This window comes from Lampris incognitus, chromosome 7 (genome assembly GCF_029633865.1).
Source record: "Lampris incognitus isolate fLamInc1 chromosome 7, fLamInc1.hap2, whole genome shotgun sequence".
NCBI lineage: Eukaryota > Metazoa > Chordata > Actinopteri > Lampriformes > Lampridae > Lampris > Lampris incognitus.
Genome location: NC_079217.1, coordinates 34,146,227 through 34,172,305, shown reverse-complemented (window position 1 = coordinate 34,172,305; position 26,079 = coordinate 34,146,227). Strand labels below are relative to the sequence as shown.

At 40.5% G+C, this 26,079-nt stretch overlaps 3 protein-coding genes across 4 annotated transcripts in view; 1 reads left to right on the top strand and 2 right to left on the bottom strand.

Annotated features, from left to right (window-relative positions):
* Positions 1 to 13,065, bottom strand: part of blmh (bleomycin hydrolase) — a 36,073-nt gene extending 23,008 nt beyond the window's left edge. Inside the window, exons 1-6 of the mRNA XM_056283821.1 lie at positions 12,843 to 13,065; positions 10,504 to 10,701; positions 9,877 to 9,986; positions 8,303 to 8,444; positions 7,104 to 7,192; positions 6,885 to 6,977 (exon numbers count right to left, since the gene is read on the bottom strand). Coding sequence (XP_056139796.1) covers positions 6,885 to 6,977; positions 7,104 to 7,192; positions 8,303 to 8,444; positions 9,877 to 9,986; positions 10,504 to 10,701; positions 12,843 to 12,852 — 642 coding nt within the window. The 5' untranslated portion in view covers positions 12,853 to 13,065. The remainder of the gene's footprint in view (positions 1 to 6,884; positions 6,978 to 7,103; positions 7,193 to 8,302; positions 8,445 to 9,876; positions 9,987 to 10,503; positions 10,702 to 12,842) is intronic.
* A 502-nt stretch (positions 13,066 to 13,567) lies between these two features.
* si:dkey-52l18.4 (uncharacterized protein LOC560708 homolog) lies at positions 13,568 to 25,809 on the top strand. 2 transcript variants are annotated; one of them, XM_056284139.1, is made up of 6 exons: positions 13,568 to 13,675; positions 14,486 to 14,836; positions 17,865 to 18,110; positions 18,273 to 18,301; positions 18,540 to 18,640; positions 25,717 to 25,809. In XM_056284139.1, the coding sequence occupies exons 1-5, from the start codon at positions 13,582 to 13,584 to the stop codon at positions 18,636 to 18,638; spliced, it is 819 nt and encodes a 272-aa protein (XP_056140114.1). In that variant the 5' UTR covers positions 13,568 to 13,581; the 3' UTR covers positions 18,639 to 18,640; positions 25,717 to 25,809. The 2 variants fall into 2 exon arrangements, with proteins under 2 accessions (XP_056140114.1, XP_056140113.1); XM_056284138.1 differs by lacking the exon at positions 25,717 to 25,809 and adding an exon at positions 21,679 to 21,816.
* The window catches only part of LOC130116184 (rap1 GTPase-activating protein 2-like), a 162,196-nt gene continuing 157,849 nt past the window's right edge, over positions 21,733 to 26,079 (bottom strand). Inside the window, exons 20-23 of the mRNA XM_056284136.1 lie at positions 25,730 to 25,850; positions 23,203 to 23,305; positions 22,580 to 22,662; positions 21,733 to 21,872 (exon numbers count right to left, since the gene is read on the bottom strand). Coding sequence (XP_056140111.1) covers positions 21,864 to 21,872; positions 22,580 to 22,662; positions 23,203 to 23,305; positions 25,730 to 25,850 — 316 coding nt within the window. The 3' untranslated portion in view covers positions 21,733 to 21,863. The remainder of the gene's footprint in view (positions 21,873 to 22,579; positions 22,663 to 23,202; positions 23,306 to 25,729; positions 25,851 to 26,079) is intronic.

Sequence of the window (26,079 nt, the reverse complement as noted above, 5' to 3'; positions counted from 1 at the left end):
GACACTGTCATAGGATGCCACCTTTCCAACAAATCAGTTGGTCAAATTTCTGCCCAGCTAGATCTGCCCTGGTTAGCTGTCATCATCATCAGTTCTGTAACCTATGGAGGTTGTAGGAGCACAGCTGGTGCATCAACAAGTCTCTTCCACCGTTTATGGTGATTGAGTTTGGTTGAGTCATCATTGTGTTTCAGTAGGGGGAGTACCTGGTGGTTTATATCTCCTCTCCAGGTATGGATGGTCGCTGGTTCACAGAGGAATTCATCCGCCCTTTGCCAGGTTTTGTTTTTAGTCTTGCTGGGTGTCCACACACTCTCCTCACAACAACCCAAGGGTTGAAGTGGGGGAGTTGGTTTAGTCGCTGATGACCCGACGGTTGCAGTTTAACGTCGTACCCAGGACCAGTTAGCTGTAAGCGCTGTTATTTTGAAGTGGAAACTTCTCGGCACAACAACAGCTCAGCCATGAAGCAGTAGAATACACGTGACTGCCGAGTGCTGAAGCGTAGTGAGTAAAAGTCGCCTGTCCTCTGCTCAACACTCACTATCGAGTTCCAGACTGCATCTGGAAGCAGCATCAGCAAAGAATGGTTCGCTGGAAGCTTCATGAAATGGGTTTCCATGGCCGAGCAGCCATACACAAGCCTAAGATCACCATGTGCAATGCCAAGCATTGGCTGGAGTTGTGGACAGTACACCGCCATTGGACTCTGGAGCAGTGGAAACGCCTTCTCTGGAGTGATGAATCATGCTTCACTATCTGGCAGTCTGACGGAACAATCTGGATTTGGCAGATGCCAGAAGAACACTACCTGCCTGAATACATAGTGCCAACTGTAAATTGGTCTGGGGCTGTTTTTCATGGTTTGGGCTAGGCCCCTTACGTCCAGTGAAGACAAATCTTAATGCTACAGCTTTAAAATGACATTCTAGAGAGTTGTGTGCTTCCAACTTTGTGGCAACGATTTGGGGAAGGCATGACAATGCCCCCGTGCACAAAGCAAGGTCCATAAGACATAATTTGCCAAGTTTGGTGCGGAAGAACTTGACTGACCTGCACAGAGCCCTGACCTCAACCCCATCAAACACCTTTGGGATGAATTGGAACACCGACTGTGAGCCAGGCCTTCTCCCCAACCTCACTGAGGCTCTTGTGGCTGAATGGGAGCAAATCTGTGTGGCCATGTTCCAAAATCTAGTGGAAAGCCTTCCCATAAGAGTAGCAGCTGTTATAGCAGCAGAGGGGGAAACAACTTCATATTAATGCCCATGGTTTTGGAATGAGATGTTCAACAATGAAATAAAAATGAAAGCCGCTTTATTTGACATTGTATTCTTACAAAGAATCCCATTCTTAAAACGAATTGTATTCTTACATGGAATTTGTTCTCTGCATTTAACCCATCCTATTGTATAGGATAGAGCAGAGGGCAGCTGCAGCACCTGGGGACCAACTCCAGTTCTTCTTTCCATTGCCTTTCCATTGCTTTTGGTCATGTAGCATTCCTCCAAATTGACCCTGCCATTTTCAACAACTATCTCCCCAGAATGTGACAATAAATTGTCACCAATGTGCTCAAAACAAATTAGATAATTAAATTACAGGAACGAAAAAAAGAAAACTGATTTCCGTTTCCTTTGTCTTCGATATGCAATAGTCATATAGCATTTGACTACGTCCCGGTTATCATAACGCAAGTGCAGTATGATTTTACTACATATTTTCAGAAGACACATGGTAAAGTAAATAAGAAAAAATGCAAAAAGTTTTTATAAATGGTATACTGCATAACCACAGTGGAAGCCCCTCTGCAACCAGATGAACATAGGCAACAATATGGCTCGCAGTGTAGATGCAGCTTGATGAGAGATATCAGGTCATGAGTGCCATAAATCACAGACAAGCACTTCACTTCATAGGTTCCACCCGCAAATGTATTCAGTCAGAAAAAGAGCACATTTACGGTGTAAACTATACATTTTCAGAGATTTTTAACTGAAACAGCTCTAATAAATTTATTGAATATAATTTCTGTAAAAATATATATACGACCCCATCCACGCAACCTACTGCTGAATTGGAACATAGCATGCGCCTCGGTGTTACTTTTAACAGAGATCGGAAACATTGCTGGGGAGCCTACAAACTGAGTGTAAGCAAATGACACCATGCAAACAGTTTGGGTAAAAATGAGCTTAGTTTTGATTGAAACGTTCATATTTTGTAAACACAGAGCACATGTGGTCGGTACAACAATTATAACAACAGTGTTACATTCAAGAACTATGAGTACACAGACACAGCAATATACCCAAGCAGAGCCAATTACCCTCACTGTCCTTGCGTGCCCATCAGTTTTCAAGAGACCCACCCATCTTATACACAATTGATGGGCCAAGCCAATAGCCAAAACTGACTGTACAAACTTAAAGTCACACTGCAGCAACAACGTCTCTCCGTCGACTGTAAATTAGCTTGATCTTGGGAATCACTCATTGTGTTCAAAGTCAATAAATAAGCATTCTGGAGTCAGTACACGCTCTTTCTGATTCTCTGCACATGACGCAATGGAGCAAGAGTGGGGTACCATTGCTGCGTGAGGCATACCATCTGCATGTGTGTGAGTGTGTGTGTGTGTGTGCGCGTGTGCAAGGTGCTGTATGCGTATGCGCAGTTGATTGAGAGAGTGGGTGTTTGTGTATAGTGTACGTGTCTGTGTGAGTGAGATGATGGGACCAGGGATGCACAGCAGACACAGCATGAAAGGAAGAACCTGACTTTGAACCTTAATAAACTAAGTCTCCATGTCTCTGTTCCCTGGCATATGGACCCTGTCTGTGTAACAGGCTCAATAAAGAGAAACCGTTAATGTATTCTGGACTAGTATGCCACTTGTTACTTCGGCTGCGGTTCGGCTTCTCTTGTGGAGCCTCCCTCGGACAGATAAATAAAATACAGCTGGTTTTAGCCAATGATTTTGACCGGGACAACAAAGAATACCCAAAACACGCAGAAGAATTTATTCTAAATTAAATGCATCCATAGCTATAGTAAGCGAAAGTACAGACATTGACCCAGCTTGCCTGTCATGGGCAGTGTATGCCAGACCAGCATGACAAAGACCAGGGCTCACCTGGTCGGCATTGACTCCATCCACACCTAAGTGGAACTGACACAGCAGTTTGATACATGCATGTGAACATGTGGCGGTCACACCACCACTTTTAAGTGTGCTTGCAGATAGGTCAGTGTTGCATAGGTCTACGCACATTTGTATGCAGGGCCATGTGGGTGAAATAACAGTGTACAGTCAAATGTATGTCTCCATGATCTGCTCTGCTGCAACAGTGTTTTAATTATTTTTATTTTTATTTTGATATACTCTATTGATCAACATAGGGAAATTATGCTCTGCCTTTAACCCATCCTAACTGTGTAGCTAGGAGCAGAGGACAGCCACCTCGCAGCACCTGGGGACCAACTCCAGTTCGTCTTGCCATGCCTCGGTCGGGGGCACAGACAGGAGTACTAACCCTAACATGCATGTCTTTTTTGATGGTGGGGGAAACTGGAGCACCCGGAGAAAACCCATTGCAGATACGGGGAGAACATGCAAACTCCACACAGAGGACGACCTGAGATGAACCCCAAGGTTGGACAACCCCGAGGTTCGAACCCAGGACCTTCTTGCTGTGAGGCGACAGTGCTGACCACTGGGCCACCGTGCTGTAATCTGAAGCTAATACATACTGTGAGGGTCACTCAGGAGACATCCGCTTGTTAAGCTGTGACTATGCTCAGAGTGAATTAATTAAAGTTATCAGCTATTACCACTGTTAATTAACAACAATACCAAGAAAGCTGCCAGTCACTTCAAGCAAACTAGCTTATCACAACAATCTAAATATCAGAGACATTTTGTTCACTTGCTTCACCTGCAGCACTAATGAGTGCAAACCTAAATGACTGTGCAACGGTCCCAGAAGGTAACTTGCTGTCATGTCTATGCTCAGAGGGAGCTGCTTGCGACCACATTGCCTATGCTCAATGTGAGGAACACAAACAACGCGCTCAGTTTCAAAATGCTAAATATCCATTTTGAGGACCAAAACAAAGCAAGCTGAAATTCTTCAGCGTATTTGAAATAAGCCATTTTGCATTACATATTACATACATTACTTGTCTTTTTTAAACTGGTTGATTGCCCGCTTTAGAGAAACTCCTTACCTGTACTCATCAATTAATAAAATGCTGACAAAGCTGTATACTGACTCTTGTACTGAAAACACATTTACAGTTGTTACAATGTGTCCCTGAACAATGTGATTCTTCTTGCCTTACCCATTCATTTAACGAGCCAAACTCTCTGTCTCTCTTCGCTGGCTATGGCTGAGTTGTGTTTCACAAAACAAACCACTTCCAGGTGGACAAACAAACACATCGACAGCCTAGCTTGGCCTGTGCATGGTGGGAACCCTCTAAACTGTTGCACAGCCTGTATATGTGTGTGTGTGTGTATGTGTGTGTGTGCGTGTATCCATGTGGTGACGGCTGGGCATCTGCGCTAGAGGTGCAGTGAGATACAGGGTTATTTAAACATGCAACCAGCCAGAAGCACAATACAACCTAACAATCTTCAACAAAGGCTGCTGAGCTTGACCCCTTTATGCCATAATCTCAATGGGAGATCAACTGACTGACTGGTCACACACACACACACGCATGCACACGCAAATTCACGCACACACAAAGAAGTGTGCCACATGTAACTGTTTAAGTGGCTCAGACACAAAAGGACACACAGTAGAGACAAATGCTGTTTAGCTGCCAGCATGCACGTGCAACAATGTAAGGTGAATTAGAGCTACACGTGGAACGACGTCTTTTAGTTTCAGATAAGTTAACGGTACCTTATCCTCTTTTCTGGCATTTTAGTCTATGTTATGAGACAGAACAGTGGATATAGACATGTAACACAGGATGAAGAGAGAGTAGGGGAAGACACACAGCAGAGGACCTGTGGCCGGAATCAAACCAGAGTCACTGCAATAAGGCCTGAGCCTAAATGGCATGCACTCCCTTGGATAAGGCACCAGGACACCTAAGTATCTCCTTCCTCTTTAGTGCAGTGTTTCCTATAGTTCCAAAATTTGCTAGTGTTGAGGTGAGGGGGAAAAGTGGGGCTGTGGCCAATTGGCAAAAAAATTGTCTATTTTCCATATGAAACAGTGCTTTATCATTCGCTATCACTGATATCACTAGCATTGGAGCTACATGTATAGGTCCTGAAGGTGCTGCACATTTGCAGCAGTTTATGTGGGTATATGAGGGCACAGTTTTTTTTTCAAGTGACTATCAAAGCCTGAGATCACAAAAGCTCGACAAAAATTGTGTTTTTCTCCATCTCTGTGTCTCTTTCTCTGATGCTTTCTCTGTCTCTGTCAATTTTCTCTATGCCGAGTACGTGCAATTGTATACATCCCCTTCTCTGACATGCTAAGCAGGTGGAAGCAGAGTGAACAGGGACAGACAGGGTGGATAATGTATGGTGGGATTGTCTTCTAGTTAGTGAGGTGTTGTCTTCTCGAATCGATGGAAAAAAAAAGTGTTAACTCTGCATTGCAAATACACTTCAGTGGCTGTTATTATAACAAGGCAGCCCAGCTAAAACTGTTTATCGTTATCATTTTGGATGAAAAATGTTCACTGGAGTTCAATATCAGACATTTTGCCACATTTGTGATAAGCATATTGCCGAAAGATTGCCATCAACTTGATGCATGACCAAATAAACAAAATACTTTTCGCTGTTGCTTTTAATCTGTGGCACACAGACAAAACAAACAGACTCACACAATGACAGTATACATGCATACAATTTAGCATCCCAAGCTGTCACCGGTAGGTTGTTAACAGTGTGTGACACACAGTGTTTCAGTACAGCCAATGCGTAAACCTGAAATTTATCAGGTTTATCAGGTCATGCATAAAGAGGTACTAGGGGTGCTTGTGAATGTTAGAAGAAATAAATAAAAACAAAAGATACAATGCAAATGACATTTTCTACAGCTGGAGTCATACTGTATATCATGTTGCCCCGTTGAAATGTACTCAACCATGGACTACTGAATCTACAACAATACATAATCTTAAACTAGTCTGTGTAATAATAGTAATAATAATAATAATAATAATAATAACAATAATAAATCAAACTTATATAGCACTTTTCTAACACTCAGTCACTTTACAATAAACGGGGTGAAACAAGACAACAGATAAACAGAGCACAAACATACAGGGATGGGTGCGAAGGGGGCGGGGGGGGGCTACAAGAGGCCGAAGCGGCAGCCACACACAACACTCTCCGACTTAAAGAGATACAAAAGGGCAAGAAAAAAAAATATACCATGCACGGTACGTCAGTATGTGTTCGCAAAAGATATTATGCTAAGAAATTCTGATGGTATGGTAAAACATGTTTGTTGTTTAAATTTTCTTGTAGTTAGTAGCAAGTAAACAAGCTGAGACATACTGCAGTCCTCTATGCTAAGTGTTGTTCAAGCGCCCCCTCTTCTGGCCACTACATAACAATGCAGGACAATGGCACACTAACTTATTCCTCTAGCCATTTGTTTGCGCCTGTGCATGGGTGAGGTGGCGTTTGAATTCATTTACTCCAGCCGTGGCTCCAAGTGCCTTTACAGTACAAGTGTCCATATATCATGATAAAGATGTTCTACTACAAGCCTTTGTAAACTGCAACAATCGAAGCGCTCCTAGAATTAGGCTGGTAGTTGACCTCTTACATACAAAATTACCCCCATTCCTCTTTATATAAAATTTCAACAGGGACCACAGGTATGTGCTTATGAAAATCTCACCTCCTCTATCATGTTGTCCATAGCTTCAGACAGTTCAATTTCAGTAGCGTTACTGGCAACCATGTTCCTCAATCTTAGACAGTATTCTCTTAGCTGAAACACACAGAGGTAAACCCAACAGTCCAAATATGACATAAAAATCAACACAGTCTAATTGGTTGAGCAACTTACTAAATGGAGTCTTAGGTGCAAAAATATAGAGTGATTTTTCAAGCCCACCTTATGATTGAGGATGTCATTCATTCTGCGTGAGGCTTCTGAGCTGTGTGACTCTGGGAAGCATTTCTTTGGGATGACGCCATACTTTTCTAGAATCAGGACAACATAAAACAGCTGTTCATAAGTTGGTAGGACATTTACGTTTGTTGCTGCCAAAACATCACAGTTGTCTTGCTGCCGTCAGAAAGCTGATAATGGTTATTCTCAATTGCTTAGAAGTTACTAAAGGAGGCCTGTATAGGACCATTGCTGCTAAGTAAGGCTTAATGGTGCTGAGGGGGTTTAGTTATTGTGCAGGCCTGTATAGTGCTGGTCGTAGTAGTTAGAGTGAGTCTTTTTTGATAAAAGCAACAATAGTTAAGAGATTACAGCTGGGCATGTGTAGATGGTACCATAGATTCTTGACAGCATTGCCTGTATACATACGAACAAGTGTGGGAAGTTTTTTTTGGTGGAACTCTGCTTCTGTGTGTAGACCCCTAATTACGACTACAAAGGATTTAACATCAGTTTCTGTGCATTATCAAATAATGATTAATATCTGATTCTGCAGCATGTTGGCTCTGGTTACATATCACTCCCACACTGCATTTTCTCTTTATCTATGTGAGCGATGTGTCTGGTTTTTGCCCCGTGTGTGCGAGAGCTCTATCCTTTCTTCAAAACTAAATTGAACTAAACTGGCATTGATACATGAGGCCATACCTGCTTTATGGAGGTGTCTGTGGAGGGTACTTGGCATGCTACTAGGGAGGATATGGTTGACTCTTCATTGTTATCCTATAACTTATACAATACCTAAGTTTATCTTATTTTGCAATACATTATGTAGTAATTGTATACATTTTGCATTGTTTTGCTATAATATGCCTCATTGAGTGGTTATTGAAAATCTGTTACTGCTTGTCTACTCTGTTCACCTGGCAGCTATTGCAGACCCATCTTTCCTGAAAGAGGGGCGCCTCCTCTGATGCTCTTCATGAGGTTCTCAGGATCCTTTTTTTCCATCTGATAACATTCTTTCTGTGGAGTTTTTCCTCATCAAATCAAAGGTCTAGGGATAAGGGGTGTCATATAGAATGTAATTGTAAAGCCCTCTGTGAGCAAATTGTGATTAAGGGCTATATAATTAAAGTTGACTTTACTTTGGTTTGAAAAGGCAAAAAACTCTCTCAACCAGGAGGAGGATGAGAACTGACCAATGAGGTTGACCAGCATGTCCCACTGCCCTCCATCATTGGTTGGATTAGAGAGCAGGAACTGGATCAGGCGCCCATCTACTGGCTCCTTCCTCTGGGCTGTCTCCACACAGGCGAGAAGAAAATAGTAACAACGCTCGACCTAGAGTGAAAAGACGAACAGAACAACAATGTCCAGTGAATAGAGATTGGAGAGTGGTAGGGAAGCCTGTTTCTCAATGCCAGCTCAGCAACTGGACTGCAGAAAAAGTGCCACTAATTACTGACGAGCCATAAAAGAAGATACCATTTTTCACCTCTGGAGCAGATGCTGCACAGCTGCTTCCCTACTGCAGAGAAAATACTATTATATCAATTTCTCACTGTGTAGCAATTATCACAATGGGAGATAAGTTAAGTGTAATGACAGTTAAGATCCCCTCCTGAATAAAATATGGGATTGGAAACAATGAGACATGGACAAAAAGGTAAGGGAACGGGAAAAACACTGAGACAAATGAAATGAGACATGAAGTCAGGGATTGTTGTGACATAGGCCTTGGATCACAGTGACCTCTAGACACAAAAGAGGGCTTTAGTCAGACAATGACTTCATAGCAGTACAGCACTGCATAGCATTGACTGTACAAATGTACGCAAACACACTCAATAACACACACACTTGCAGTGTCTCAACAGACATTGCTTGAATGACCACTGCCATGATGATGGGGGAAAAAAATCCAACCTTTTCAATGTAAATAAATATCCATACAAAGAAATCCTGACACTATGCAGGCAACCAGTTGAAAGTAACATTTTATCAGACATTGAGCCAACTCAAATGAATACCTGAAATGGGTCTTGGTCAGAAGTAAATGCCATTATTGGATTTCAAAATATAATTTATGTCACCACATAGCTACATAATGTAACAAAACAGATGTTGACCTCCTTTATATTTTTATAAAAATTCCAGGACCTGTGTGAATAGGGCTAAACACAATATAGAAACTTGGGACACATGCACAAAACCTGGAAATCGTCAGCAAAGTTAGGTAAAACTTTAAGCATGTTAACTATCACCTGACTTCTGTAGTTACTAGTGGCAATGTAGTCTGCTGGAAGTCTAGTATTTTTGCTACCATTTTGAACTGGTGAGTTACTAAAGCTCTATTGCTTCAATACGTAAGTGTTCCAGCTAAATGAACTTTGTATTAATGTGAACTCACTGCATTATATGCAGACAATTTGGGGGTGAGATGTGCAGTACCGAGTAATACCACTTCTATATGCTCACAAGCTATTGTGCTATCTATTCTATGTATAGAATTTTCTAAACCTTAAAGGCAATCAAATTGGCTTACTGTACCGAGTATGGGCAGAATCCACGTTACCCTATTAGTGGTGGGTGACTGAAATTACAGTATTTCCATGTACTCTACAAGAGCACAATGAGATATTAAGCAACAGAAAAGTAGGTCAGTCGAAAAAAATGATTTAGTTGGACCATGCAACCAAGGAAATTAAGAGTGAAATCACATAGTATTGAATATTGATATGATTAGTTGTGTGGCTGTGGCTCTAATGCTTACCTTGTCCCAGAAAAAGAGATAAGACTGACTGAACTCAAATTCTTCTATATTAAACTTCTTCATGAAGGGAAGTCGCATGACATTGAGGCACGAGAAGATCCAACATCGCCCTGGAAATGACAAGAATGCACAAGTTGAGTCTTCCCAAAAACATGTAGCCCTGTTGAGGATTATAGCATGTTTGTACAGGCTAGTGCTGCTGTTGTCTGCTGTACAGGTGGTGTGATGGGGGTGCTGCCTGAAGCACACAGCAGATATTATCAGATTTCTCATCTCCTAATGAACTCCACTGATGAAAGACATGTAGGGAAAATAAAAGTGTGTCAATTGTATCTAAAAAAGACAGAAACCTGTTAAAAAAATTTCAAATTAAAAGTGTCATCTACTCTTATATAGTGACTGACAGCAAAAAGAGTAAAAAATGAGGTACACATGTTCTGGTGCTTCTTAATCAACAGCAGAGTATGATAATTGGCATTATTGATGGGTACAAATAGGTTCATTTACAATGTGCTGATAATGATTCATAAGCTTTCTATTTGAAATGATACATTTTGATACAACCTGCATGACAAAGAATTTTGAGTGTTGTCTGTACTCTCAGACATCCTGATGTGATAGTCAGACCTGAGTTTTTCTGATTGGTGATAGGCTTGCCCTCTGTGGGGATGGAGTGCTGGAAGATGTGCACTGTGTCCTGGACAGTCTGCCGGTGCAGACACACCTCCAGCGGGTCAATGCAGGTGGACACATTCTGGGCAAGCAGGTAGCGTGGTTCCGCCCGCAGCTGCTTGATAAAGGTGGCTATCTTCCCCTGACTCAAACCTACATGAGTAGACAATGAGAGAGAGAGAGAGAGAGAGAGAGAGAGAGAGAGAGAGAGAGAGAGAGAGAGAGAGAGAGAGAGAGAGAGAGAGAGAGAGAGAGAGAGAGATGTTTGCTTGTAATAGGAAAGCATTTACACTTGCACAGATTAAGATTGGAGCCATGGGAGGAATTCCTGAATGAACCTTGAGTCACCCATGCACTTAAGGCCTATACACTTCCTGTTTAAAATCTGATTTATGAGCACTCATATGCACTCAAATCTCACTTTTATTGCCTTGCAAATCAATAGTAGTAAACTAACCATAGCCTAGTTCTTTTATAAAATGATATACAAGTGCCCAATATATCATTTCCTCTTTATAGCCATGAAGAGAATAGTCTGAGAATTTGCACGCTCTGGAAATCCAACCCCATTAGCGATGATTTGAGCTCTGAAAAAGAATAAGGGATGGACTTAAGGAGGGAAGGATAGAGGGAACAAAGAAAGAAGGAAGTCAGGAACTTCGCTAATCGTATATCAACTGGACGCAGGGAGCGGAGGCTTGAAAATTTTTGTTTGTATCAGTTATCTGGCTCCATTAGTAACAGGAACACACTGGAAAGCTTGTCCAATCCAACTGCAGGGGGAATAGTGTGGGGGATGCACATGCTGAGACAGAATCAAATTGGTTTGTGGTTTCCAATTCCAGCAAATAATAGTGCAGAGCAATTAAACATTGGGAGGGACATTGCTTAGTCACGCATGCTGCCTACAGTTCGAAACCCTCTCTCAACTCGGTTCTGTTGTTTTCCATTGACACAAAATTGAAATTCACTTGCCCACTGCAGATTAGGACAGTGTCAAACTTAGTTAACTCTCAAACCCACACTCTCAGAAGAAGAAAAAACAGAACAGGCCTGAGGCCAGGAACATTTCCGACAAAGGCATGATTAGGGCATGACTCTGTTTTACTTATGGAACAAAAGTTGGATTTTTTTTCAGACTGAGGAATAAGTTTGTCACTGGGGTAAATCAATTATAGACGTAACTTGGTACAGAACCAAACAATTAGCCTACAATGCCAAAACTGAGAGAGGGGTGTGTGTCTCTGTTCACACGTGGGAAAGGCAGGGACAAACAAAACTATTGGTGGGATGGTCTCAGTCGCTCTCTGTCTGGTTATCTCAGACAAAAAAAGGGAAAGCATGAATGGTGAACACAGACATCATGATAGTTTTCTATGGAGTGGGGTCAAGCACAGGTAGCTAGAGTGACTTGCAAATTTATACATCACTGGTTAAAAATTGGGCTTTACAGTAAGCTATGCACTTTATCATTGAACTGTGTGAGTTAGCTGAATTCCTGTTGGGTTTGATCCCTGCAGAAAAAGAATAAGGAGTAGCCTTGCTCACTATTAGCTGTTAGAACAAAGTTAATTATCCTGACACTATCAAATATCCAAGTGAAGTTATGCCTTGGTCAGATAGGAGTCTGCACCATTTGACAGGATTTGCAAGCAAAGTTTTTGAGAATTACTATAGAATTCAATTCGTTGCTATAATAAGACAATATAAAAGGCTACAAAGGCTGATTGATTAACGTTGACTGAAGTGGAATCGATAAGACTGTTTCCACGGATTGGCCAATGGTCAAACTAAACAGATCTTCTGACGAGGATGTCTTGGAAGTCTAGGGTCTTGTAAAACGGATAAAATCGTCTTTATTTCGGTCTAGCATATTTAAAGCAAACCGATAGAAAAAGAAAAAACAGGCAAAATCATTTTCATTTCACGAGTTTGACAGCTTTGAAAGGGAACGACCAGTTGTGTATATACAGACTCGCTGAATGCGCTAGCAAAATAAACCACAGGCTACTTTAGCTAATCTGTGGTTTAAACCCCCTAAAAAACTAAAATTATATTAGCGTTAGGTTGCAATGAATAAAACGACCGGCATGTCGCTTTGCAGCGAACCGTCAACCCTGCCTTGAAACTGACAGCAAGTCATGCTAGCTAGCTGAGATGCTAGCGCCAGAAGTGCTAATTTAGCCTGTTAGCCCAGCTGTCATTCTCCGTCTGCCACCAAAAGCAGATTGCGCTCACTTGCCAGCAAAACAAACGACAATGAATGAGACAAGAGAAAGTGGACCTTGACGTACCAGCGTCCATGTTTCCAGGGAGGATCGGCGAAGCTTTCTATTTTCCGGAAAAGTCACCGACTCTTTGTTTATCTCATTCGCCGACAGTCAGTCAGACAGTCAGTCAGTCGGGACGATTAGGACCAGGCGGAAACAGGATACAGAATACCCAAATTATTATTACAGTTACCGAGTCTAACTTTGTAACCCCGCTTAATCGCTTAATGCCCATGCAGAGACCAGAACCAGCTAATAACATGTTTATATTGGCTATATGGCTCCTACCCATGATACATTGTATAATTAGGTAACCTCTAAGAAACAACTATACTGTGAAGAAAATAGTTCCACCTGTGACAGTTTACATTATGGTTACAAAATGACCCCAAGTAAACTCTCCTTATTTGAAGGTAAATCCCCACAGAGGTTTCCCATAAAATAGAGAAGAGAATAAAATAAGATGCAAAACACCGATGTCAACATTTCTTTCACATTAGACACGATTTTGCGATTATTGTACCATGAAATTCCCCCTTTCCTGTCCGGGAGTGCATATTACCACTCAGCGTGCTTATGACTAGTTTTTGTAGAGTTGCTTTTCCTGGAATTCAGTACGTACTAGTGTGTGTGTGTGTGTGTGTGTGTGTGTGTGTGTGTGTGTGTGTGTGTGTGTGTGTGTGTGTGACTTCCTTCCTAACAACGAAATCCTCCCAGCTCAGAGCTGCTTAGTGTGTTGATGGCTGAGCTGAGGGGTCAGGCCATGCCTGCAGGCTCACAATTCATAAAGGAAGACATGAAGACGGTCATGTATGGCTATCTCCTCATTGCTGTGAGATTCCTCTGCCTTCTCTCTGGTAAGTGAAGAAACAATCACAACTGTTGTGGATGTTAAACTCATCCAAAGTTTTCAATCCAAAGTTTTTGGATTGAGAAAACAGCTACAATTGAAGCAACAGTTTGTGACAGACACCCTATAATATACTTTCAACTTTGACATTAACTAAGGTCAAACAAACACAGTGAACATAACCCATGGTGAAACGTATTTTATTGAACTACCTAAAAGATGGTTACATGTACTGTAATTATTTACCTTTGTTTAGTAATAATTTTGATAGGATAGGCCTTGGTAGGACGTAAATGATTTGCAACAGGGCTGCTAGTACTGCCTTTCTTTCTTTACGTTCATATTAATTTGCTTGTGTCTGTTCAGTGTCTGAGTCACTGTGATCTGATAATGTTTATTTTGTCTACCGTTGCCCCTAAATCAGTTTTGGCCAATGGGATTTTTTATTGTGTGCACTAATGGTGAATAGTCATACAAAGCCATGTATGCATTATGTGAATAGAGCGGTTCCATTGTAAACACTTATGCAAACACTTATGTATTCTAATTGTCTGAAGATCATTGCTCTTTATTTCAGAAATACAACTGACTGTATAATGTAAAATAGAACCGTTCTACAAACATTGGTCAGTTATGATCTTTTCCTTTATTGAGAAAATGCCATTTGTTTGAAAATGATGCATTTCCCATTTCACTTTGTATTGTTAATTTTACACTATCTTATGACAGGCTTATCCAGTTTAGTTATCGTATATACTGTGAGCTGTACTGACATGTTTTGATGCTTAAATATGGGCGATGTATCCGTGTCTGTCAGGTTTGCATGGTGAGGAATGCAGTCATGCGGTGCTGGCTAAACGTGATACATATCGTGTACCAGAGGGGGACAGTCTGTCCCTGTCCTGTGTGGTCCAGCATTGTGGACTAGATGGCTGGATAGGGGAGTGGATCTGGACTCAGCCCTTAGAAAACAAGTCCATCGTCTTGCAACCCACTCCCAGACTCCATCTCTTCAATGAGTCTCTCTCAACCAATCAAACTCGCCTGTTGATGAAATTCCTCAATATCAACAAATCGGATGAAGGTTTATATAAATGCAGCGTTGCATGGGGTCAAGGACTCACTGCCAGCGACCAGGGACATATGACTTCTGTGAATACCTTCTCGGGTACTAGTCATTAATTCTGTCAGAGCGTCAGTAGCTCTACTGCAAATGCTACTGCATTATTATTATTAGGGGTCCAAGCAGCGAAGCTGATGGAGCCCTGTTGTTTTTGTTCTCATTCTTTCTTTCTTCTTATGATTTTTCTCGGGCAGCAAAACTGTATGACCGAAAAACACGAAAATTGGCAGGTGGGTTGCACATTACATTCACTACTCAGGCACATAAAATGACACCCATTGGCCTCAAGGGAGCGCTGTAATAACCACGTTTACATTTTTGTAATTATTTCGATAAAGGCAAGGCCCCAAAAAAAATTTTCTCCATAATTTTAATCTCTCAGGTCCTCTGCATCTTTGCTCAGATGGTCTTCTGCTCTGAAAATGTCAACTTTTGTGACTTTCTTAACTTTTTTTTTCAAAATCCTATTTTCGACCGCTGGGCCTTTCGTCCCGGTTTACATACTTCGCTGATCTCAAGCTGTTACAGAAATTTCAGTATGTCAACCTGATTCGATTATACAAGTCAGTCAATTTTTATTAAAAATACTTGACATTTTAGACAAATATTCAGGAGTTTTCGCTTAACCTAAAGATTGAAGTGCATTGCGCTTCACCTCTAGGGGACGCCACAAATGCGAAGCTTGTATCTTGTAATCGGTTGGGTGGATTTGTATGATTTGCACGCTAGGTCAAGGGTCATGACTCAGTCGATGCATAAACTTTTGTAAAGATTGATTAAATTGGGTGTAGCTTATTACAACGAATCCAAATATTAGACGTTTCACATCCCAAACTTCAAAGAATAAAAAAGAATCATCCATATGTTCGAGAGAGCCGAAATGTTTTCAGCACACCCATTGATGTGTAACAAAAGTTTGCCTCACTGGAACTTATGGTCAGTTCAGAAGCTGTTACGATATTTTTCAAAATATTCAAAATCAGTTAACATCTACACTACCGTTCAAAAGTTTGGGATCACCCAAACAATTTTGTGTTTTCCATGAAAAGTCACACTTATTCACCACCATATGTTGTGAAATGAATAGAAAATAGAGTCAAGACATTGACAAGGTTAGAAATAATGATTTGTATTTGAAATAAGATTTTTTTTACATCAAACTTTGCTTTCGTCAAAGAATCCTCCATTTGCAGCAATTACAGCATTGCAGACCTTTGGCATTCTAGCTGTTAATTTGTTGAGGTAATCTGGAGAAATTGCACCCCACGCTTCCAGAAGCAGCTCCCACAAGTTGGATTGGTTGGATGGGCACTTCTTTGAGCAGATTGAGTTTCTGGAGCATCACATTTGTGGGGTCAATTAAACGCTCAAAATGGGCAGAAAAAGAGAACTTTCATCTGAAACTCGACAGTCTATTCTTGTTCTTAGAAATGAAGGCTATTCCATGCGAGAAATTGCTAAGAAATTGAAGATTTCCTACACCGGTGTGTACTACTCCCTTCAGAGGACAGCACAAACAGGCTCTAACCAGAGTAGAAAAAGAAGTGGGAGGCCGCGTTGCACAACTGAGCAAGAAGATAAGTACATTAGAGTCTCTAGTTTGAGAAACAGACGCCTCACAGGTCCCCAACTGGCATCTTCATTAAATAGTACCTGTTAGAGCCTGTTTGTGCTGTCCTCTGAAGGGAGTAGTACACACCGGTGTAGGAAATCTTCAATTTCTTAGCAATTTCTCGCATGGAATAGCCTTCATTTCTAAGAACAAGAATAGACTGTCGAGTTTCAGATGAAAGTTCTCTTTTTCTGCCCATTTTGAGCGTTTAATTGACCCCACAAATGTGATGCTCCAGAAACTCAATCTGCTCAAAGAAGTGCCCATCCAACCAATCCAACTTGTGGGAGCTGCTTCTGGAAGCGTGGGGTGCAATTTCTCCAGATTACCTCAACAAATTAACAGCTAGAATGCCAAAGGTCTGCAATGCTGTAATTGCTGCAAATGGAGGATTCTTTGACGAAAGCAAAGTTTGATGTAAAAAAAATCTTATTTCAAATACAAATCATTATTTCTAACCTTGTCAATGTCTTGACTCTATTTTCTATTCATTTCACAACATATGGTGGTGAATAAGTGTGACTTTTCATGGAAAACACGAAATTGTTTGGGTGATCCCAAACTTTTGAACGGTAGTGTATATCGCCACAAGTCTTCATTTAAATGTTGCCAAAATTGACAGATTCTTTAGATACTAGATATCAAATTTTCAAATGGTGTTCAGATATGTTAAATGATGAGTCTGCAGTGACATTCAGTGTCTTACTGTATCAAGTACAACATTTTCCATTTCACCATATGTTTGATGAAGCTTCACCAATGTATTTTACAGTATACCTGCAACCAGCAGAATGGTGTGTGATTTTTTTTTCTTCAGAATTTTATCATCAACATTTTGACTGTTGAAAGCGTTTCAAGTTTAAACAGACACAATTACCCCAGTTTTGCACATGCGACACCATTACCTCAACTTGTGAGTAGGTGTGTGAGAAAAATAAGGCTCCTCAGTGGTGCAGTTTGTTAGTCACCTGCTCTGGGGATCTATAAAGGCAAGGGTTCAAATCCACAGATGAGCAACTCTTACCTGTGTTCCTCAGCCTGCGAGGTGGTGTGTGAGAAACTATTGCTAACAGTGTAAGCCACCTCACTTGAAGAAACTAAGGTCCTTTGTTGAAGTCCTCCTTGTGAACACATTCAATCTTATCTTGCCTATTTTTCAAGCTTTTCTACCATCCTACATGTGGGTTGACACTGTGATTTGATCTTCTGAGAGTTCTTGGTTTCTTGGCTTGGTTTCTCCACTGAAGCTTACAATCACAAATTTAAATATTCATAAACTCTTCAATAAGCATCAAAGCTCAATAAGTTCTCATGCTGCTTGGACCCCATTCATTGCTGCTCGCGGCTATATTTATTATTACTATTTACCTTATACATTTACTGTTACCTTTTGCAATATTTTTCCACAATTGTCAAACTTCGTTAACTTTTCTCTTTTCATCTCTCATCCATACTGCACAGCCGTCACCTCTGAAAGGAATGTATTGCACAGGGTACTGGTGTGTGTGGGTGCATCTCTTTGTTTCCCCCTCTTTATGGGATTGGCTCGATGTCTGAGTTTAGAGGTCAAGCCTCAGCCTGTTCCCAGGACCCTGTCTATAAATCATTCACAACTGAGAAACCTATGCACAGCTGAAGCATGTCAGGCTCCTCAGCCTCCACCACGATGCCCGATAGCCAAGAAGGAGAACACTCCTCAACGTAAAGGTATCTCTTAATATTACTTTGTAAGTCTGCAGAACTGTGTAGCTTTAGCGGGCCCACAGTTCAAACAACTGCTTTGGTGGGCATGTACGAACATTTGCTTTCTTACTAGAGGCACTGAAAGAACTTCCCTTTCCCTGATTTTTTTTTTTTTTGCATTTGCAGCCACTCCTGTGCCCAAACCACAGAAAGAGGTGAGTCTGCTGAATAATGGCTGAGAACATCCTGTTCCAAGACACGGTGCCCTTTGCGGTGGCCTTTGCAATGTGCACTATCTTCAGGCCATCGGTTTCAGTTTGAGTACACTGTCCTGTACTTGGACAATGCTCATGTAGATTTAAAAGAAATAATAGATAATAGATTGTGACTCTTATTTATACAAAATACAGCATGTGGCTCTCCATTCTGATTAAGTTCTGTGTTGTGTTATAGCTTGTATATGCAGCTCTCTCCCAGGATGCTCTGGGACAGGAGCGAGCAGCTGGAGGTCCTACCCAGGCCACCATCTACTCATCAGTCCACTTTTCTTGACTGTAAGCAAAACATGGCAGAAAGTGTTGTATCATGAAAATTGTCTTCTGTTTCTCTCATAATGTTTTTCTTCATGAGGGAGAGGCCTTCTGCCCATACAGTCCCTTCATGAGATAGGTCAAAGGACAGAAAACTCCCAGATCTGGTTGGATACAAAACCCTTTTACACAAGACCTGCTTCCAGACACACACAGGTGTCTCCAACCACAAGGCCATTCTAGTGACACCTATTGAAAAAGAAAAACCAAATATTGGATTTTAAGGATAGATGTATGACGTTTCTCATCTTCTGAACTGCAGAATTTACCTGCCTAATGGGGAAGGCAGTGTGGTAAAAAGACAAATTCTACACACCAGACAAATTGGGACCCAGGTCTGACCTTGTTGATCCATTTGGCCACTCCAGAGGACACAGTGAAATAAAAGTTGAAGCTGTGTGCTCAGAAAAGAAGTAGTTCTAAGAGCCTGCTAAACATGCAGAGTTGTGCCGTTTTGACTGGTGTTAATGCTTAAAGGTACAGTAGTGAACTTAATTTGAACCATAATTGTTGCATGCATATTTCAACATTATATATTTTAGGTTCCGTGATAACAATTGCTATGTAAAATCCTCGAGGGCCCAATGAAATGATGGCGATGAAGTCCATTAATGTAATCCAGTGAAATTAAGCCTATGGTGGGTTTTTTTTTGTATGTTCCTATCGCACCTTTTAAAAAAAAAAACAAACAAACATCTGACATTCATCTCGTCTTTTGTGGTCAGCTAAATCTAAACTATGAATAAAAAAGGTACTGCACATACTTTTAACATGTCTCAAAACCTACAATTATGCTCATTTTGAAACATAAAACTAAGTTCAAATGCATACATCTGACTGTGATACCTTATTTGTTTCACTTTGGCCACATGTGAGATGTTAATGTTGGTACCAGTGGCTAGCAGTGTTATCAGACACGCTCCAGTCCACTCGCATGGACTGAAAAACAGGACAACACACACGAATGACACAAAATACAACAATTTATTTCAGAATAAATTCTCAGTGGCACATTACATTAACGAAATATACATATATATGTTTGGGCAGTTTTTAAATTAATATATTTCTTATTCATTTTATCTCTTTAATTAGTGTACTCTGCCATTACATTTTTTACATGACACCAATGCAAAATAACTTATAGTTTAATAAATTAAGCATATAAACAGGAGAAGGCGGTGGGGCATTTAGGCGGTACCAGCTACAAACAAACAGACAAACCAACTTCTTCCTGCCGTGTAGATTACATCCTCTTCCTTAGGTCCCTCGTTAATGCCAATCACTGTCTACTGTAACTGGATGAGAGCATTTGTGTGTCCGACTACAGTACACACACATTTCCTGTCCAGTTTCATTTAGATCAGTACTTTCTCAAGGGTAGTAAGGCGATGAGCATCTAAGCGGCACTTTTCAGCCAGTTGAACTTCCTGGGTTTTTGGTTTCATGTGACACAACATCACCCATTAAAGAAGTCACTCTCCCAGCAATAGGAATGGTTCTCTGTATGGTTACAGTACATAGACATTTGCCCAAAAATGTACGCGTTTCATAATTTGGTCACATATGATAGAAATGTATGCCTTTAAAGCCGTTTGTATCTAAATGTGCTCAAACTATAATCCTGCTGGATCCTGTTTAAATAGCTTGCAGGCTGAAGTTACAGCATATCCGTCATCTGACTTCCTGTGCTTTTTAGCCACTGGCTTTGCAAGTAACATCTAAGTGACTTTGGAATAAGCAAACAAGCATCAAAAGCTCACACGGAATAAAATCTTTCCATCTTCTATACAATTTCCTTCTTCACATCTGTGTCCTGGCCAAAATGTAAAACTGTCATGAAAATAAGAACATAATTTCCATTCACCTCGATCAAAATATGTATCGCATTGTAAAACGTTCAATCTTCATCTTCAAAAAGTTATTCTCAAAAATAGTATTGACATTGACACAGATACATCTAAAAAGCTATACAGGGTCTCATGGAATAAAATGTTTTGAGGAAGTGCAACATCTATATTTAAGGAAATGTGGATGATGACCCGTCACACAGCTGTACCACAACCTGACCATCTTAAACACTCCCATGGGCATCTGTGTGTGTGTGTGTGTGAGAGAGAGAGAGAGAGAGAAAGAGATAAAGGGAGAGAGAATTAAGATAACATTGATAATGCGAGGACTCTTTAGATTTTAAGGCGCTACTTTGGCAAGAATTAAGCTTTTTGCAAAACTTGATGGATATGTCTCCCCATGTGAGCTAATTTCCACTAAACCAACAACTTTACTGTATTTTGAGATTTGAACTTCCTCTTTCCAGACACGACCATCTTTGACTACAGACTGACTATTGGGTCAGCCTTTTTTCTTTTTTTAAGTGCAGTGGACACAATGCAGCTTTTAACAAGGTTAAAAAGACTTGAAAATATTGTTTTTTTTATTTTTGTCTAAAATAAAGTAATTTTTCTCCAGATGCTTGGTTAGACTCTGCAGCAGATAATAAGAAAACTCTCAGGGTCACTTCTGATGTGTTCCTACATTACATATGCCTGTGCATGGGTGTCTGCATGTCCTGTGTACACTTTTGGGTAGTTGTACCATACGGACAAGGGCGAACAAGCAAAATACCTGATCACTTTCAAAGCGGTCATATGATCATATGCTTTTCCAGTGAACCCTCAGCAGTCAAATGGATGAATAAATGTTTAGCCACAGTCTTTTTTGTCGTACTTCATTATGCCAGGTTTCTGTACCTCTTACAGGAAAAGCTAAATAGGAAGTTTGGAGGGTAAACTGAAGCTTAATCTGCACCCACAGTATTAAAGCCAGGACAGGTCTTATAGATGTGACGGGGATGTTGTTACTTACAACTGAACTGGTAATATCAGAAAGGTATGAGTTGTTTCTGCAGCTAAGGACTGGCTAAAATTGTAATCACAGGCCAACTTTTCCTTTACTTCTGCTACCTGTACACTCACAGTATTGTCATTTCTTTGCACTCTCAGGGAACTCAGGTGGCTGTCCATCATCCTTCCACATCATCCTTGGCCTCATAAGGTGTATGTTTCAATGCTGATTTTGTATCGCCGTTGCTATTTCTGTGTTGTTGTTGTTTTTTGTTTTTTTTGAAGCTCCATCAGCCTGTGTGTTCCCTGTGTTGTGCAACAGTCTGCATTTCTGTCCCACGCTGCTACTCCGACTGAAAAAGACAAACAGCACATAGCAGAGCAGAGTTAGAGGAGACACTGTGCATCTGCAGCATGAGTCTTTCAATTCTGGTTCTTAAATTAATGCAATGTGTGAAAATCCAATCCAGCATGACTTGTCTCCATAACATTACTGAACAGTGTGTGTGTGTGTGTGTGTGTGTGTGTGTGTGTGTGTGTGTGTGTGTGTGTGTGTGTGTGTGTGTGTGTGTGTGTGTGTGTGTGTGTGTGTTTGGAAGCAGGATAGGATGCGTCAGCATTGGTCTCAACACTTAATAAGACAAACAGCTGAGAAAAATAGACTTATATTTGCAAACTTGTTTTCACTATGTGATACTAACTTTGTTAATCGGGAGTCCAGTATAGTTCCCGAATCATATGACTCACAAAATAAATTTAGCCCTGTAATGGCCTGGTGGCCTGTCCAGGGTGTCTCCCTGCCTGCCGCCAAATGACTGCTGGGATAGGCTCCAGCATCCCCGTGACTCTGACAGCAGGATAAGCGGTTTGGATAATGGATGGATGGACAAAATAAATGTGAAGTATCGCCTTTATCATACATTCATGTGGTTATTTATACATATATAGCCTAGTAAATATTACTAAAATGTGCCAACAAGACAGGCATGACACCATGAAAGTCGGTTAGGATCAAACAATTGGAGGTAAGGGACAAATTGCCGTTTGCATCAGGACTTACAGTTGTGGCTGAGTGGCTCAGTTTGTCAAAGCGAAACTTCAAGTTTGACCTGGGAGACGTCTTAGTCTTCACATCCGTAGAACCTGGGCAGAGGATATAGTATTTCAAGACTTAAAGTTAGAACAAGTAGGATTTCCCTAAAAAAAAAAAAAAATCAATGTATAGACTCATACAAAAATAATCCCTCTCAATCATCACTTATGAGCCACTAGACATGTGTGGCGGTGTCTGTATCTGCAGAGACCCTGTCCCCAGCCTGTATTTTCTTATTTTGCTGTGTATGGGATGTTTTTGGGCATTAACCTTTGGGCAGCGGGACTCTATACAAACGTAGCGACCAGGTGCCAGATCGAGATCGTAAGCATGCATCCAAGAGGATGCTACAGCAATGGCAGACACAGCGCCAAAAAGACGCAAATATAGCGAGGTGAAATGCCAAGAAGACAAAGCTCGTTCCAAAATGAGAGTGAATCTGTGGTTGGGTTTCACCTGCTGGCGAGCACTGAAGGAGAGGATGGGGATGAAGAGTGATGCGGATTTGGCCTGTACACTCATTCTACCTTTAAACCATCTGTGATCTAGCATGGTGCTTTGATGTGTGTGTGTGTGTGTGTGTGTGTCACCTGTGGGACTGCGGCACACAATAACAGGGGCGCCTGATCCTGGGCTGTCAACAGTGAGGGCCGGGCTAAAGACCATGGAGGAGGCTGTTGAGGGGTGGCCACCCTGCTGAAGGGAGGGTGGGTGACACAGAGAAAGGTTGGCGGAAGCAAAGGAGGGGGAGGGAGTTGAGAAGGACAAGGGGTCATTTGGTAGAAGAGTCAGAACAAAAGGACGAGAAGGAGGGGGAGGCAGAGAAGTAGAGAAGAATGAAAAGCAAGGACAGGAATTTGAGAAAACTTTAAGAGCATGGCCCTTATAAAATGCTTTTTAACATTATGTGTTCATAAGCCTATAAGCATTAGTTAATGAGGCCCTTACAAGTCATAACTTTTGTGTTGTTTGGACTATCAAAATTATTTTAATAACTTAATCATGAGGGTCCTTAGATGCTATGTGCGAAGTTTTATGCAAATTGGATTTACAACCCAAGACAGGTATGGAAAAAGTAGGTTTTGCATAGTTCACAAGCGCCACATTGTGGCCGAAAACCTGTTTATGATGCTAGTAACACTTGGACTTAATACAATGTTAATAAGCATTTTATAAGGACCTTTAAGGGCCTTATTACCTATTAACTAACACTTGATACATGTAATTAATGTGACGTGTTACCCAAAATGCTGAGATCCAAATTAAATCAATCAGTCAATCAATCAATCAAGTTGAATTTTTATGGCGCTTCTCTAGCTGCAACAGCCACTCAAAGTGCTTTACAATTAATTAATTCACAAACACACACACACACACACACACACACACCATACCCCGATGGCATAGAAGTGTCGGAAATGATGGTTCTCTGTGACTGAAAGAGGCATTCTGCATCCTATCACCAAATCAAATTAAAAATCAAATTCAACGACACAAATATTGTGCTATTTTGTGTCAGTATTTGCCTTGGCAAACATTTGGCATGGACGTACAGAGGTTGCAAGTTAACTGTTTTCTAGCTCATTTGTTTTTTGACTTCTTTAAGTAAGTATGGCCATTTTCAAAAACACAGTGCATCTGTGCAGAATGAAACTCTGGTAAGTGTTGAGAGTGGGTATGAAATGACATTTCCTCACTGAAAATAAAGCAATAATGTATGCATCATAATCTGACAGATGACACTGTCAAATATTAGCACTTTTCAGCATTTAAATGTTATTCTTTGGGTTGTCTAGAAAAGTGCTATATAAATCTAATGATTATGACTTAAAAAGTGTAGCAGAAAGCATTGTAAATGAAATGGTCAAACTGAAAAGATGGTTTGATGAAAATAAGTTATCATTACATTTGAACAAAACTAAGTTTATGGTTTTTGCTAAACAGAAAAAGGATGAAAATGTTTTACTGTCTATAGATGGAGCTGATATTGAAAGAATATCTGAGTTTAGATTTTTTGGGTGTAATAATGGATGACAAACTGACATGGAAATCTCAAATAGCATATGGAATAACAAAGGTGTCTAAGAATATTTCTGTTTTGAACAAAACAAATTATGTGCCAGATTAAAAAGTTATGCGAATTCTGTACTGTTCACTTATTTTGCCATATTTCAGTTACTGTGTGGAAGTGTGGGGCAACACATACATGAGCAACATAAAGCCATTGTTTATATTACAGAAAATAGCTGTAAGAATTATTAATAAAGTGGATCCAAGAGAACACACCAACGGACTGTTTATTAAGTCAGGACTAATGAAACTTTGAGTTACAGACATTGTTAGTTATGTGCTGGGCAAAAAGCAGAGTATTACCAGAAGATTTACAAAATTTTTTTGTTTTTAGTTCAGAGGACGAGGACCATAGAAGGAAATGGAATTTTAAACATCATTATGCACGTATTATTTTAAAGCAGATGTATATTTCGGTATGTGGCGTCAAACTGTGGAATTCTTTAGAGAATGATCTAAAGGGTTGTCTAAGTATCTTTCACTTCAAGAAAATGTATAAGGAAAGAATAGACAATATGGAGTTGCCAGGTAATGGGTTTTCAGTTGATGGTGAATTATTGTGTGTGGCTTTTTGATTCTTTTTCATTTCCCATGTTGCTGTAAGTATTAGTTGTTGAGTAACTGACTGACAGACCAGCTATTCTGTTGTTTATTTATGTTTTGAGTAAGGGGCAGGTAAAATAAGATTTTTCTTCTCCTTGCTCCTTTTCAATCATGGAATGTGTAAATTGATTTGCATTTGACTATTAATTGCTTGTTTCTGTCTGGAGCTGTGCATTACCATGAGTGGAATAGATTATGAATGAATGAATGAATGAATGAATGATTATTATATTATTATTTTATCTGTGGGTGTACTGATGCTCGAATCTCAATGTTATAACAGAAACATTTCTCCAATACGAGTACAACAACACCACCACTACTGCTACTAATAAAAATGTTCATTCAAGTAGAATCATTTTCTCCTGGTCTTTGTGGTCCTCCTCCTGCTCTACGATATATAAAAACTATTCCACATTTCTGTTTTCTAGGTACTGTACTTACTGTCTCCAGTTCCTCAAGGGCCTCAGTTTCTCCCGTTGTGCTGCTGAAGCTACTTGTGCTGGATGAAGAGCGTGAAATGTTGGGTCTTCCACTACTGCATTCCTTCAATTTGATATATGCCCTGGAGAGAAATAAGGTTATTTAGTTAGATTTTAGAGAATAAAAACGAGTGGCGTGAATGTCACAGATGAACTCGATAAAGTACTTATCAACAGGATAATGAACAATGGTAGCCTTTGACTAGGACTGTCTTGCTACTTCCAAACAATTACAGTGGATATAAAAAGTCTACACACCCTTGTTATAATGTAAGGTTTTGTGATGTAAAAAAAATTAACCAAGATAAATCA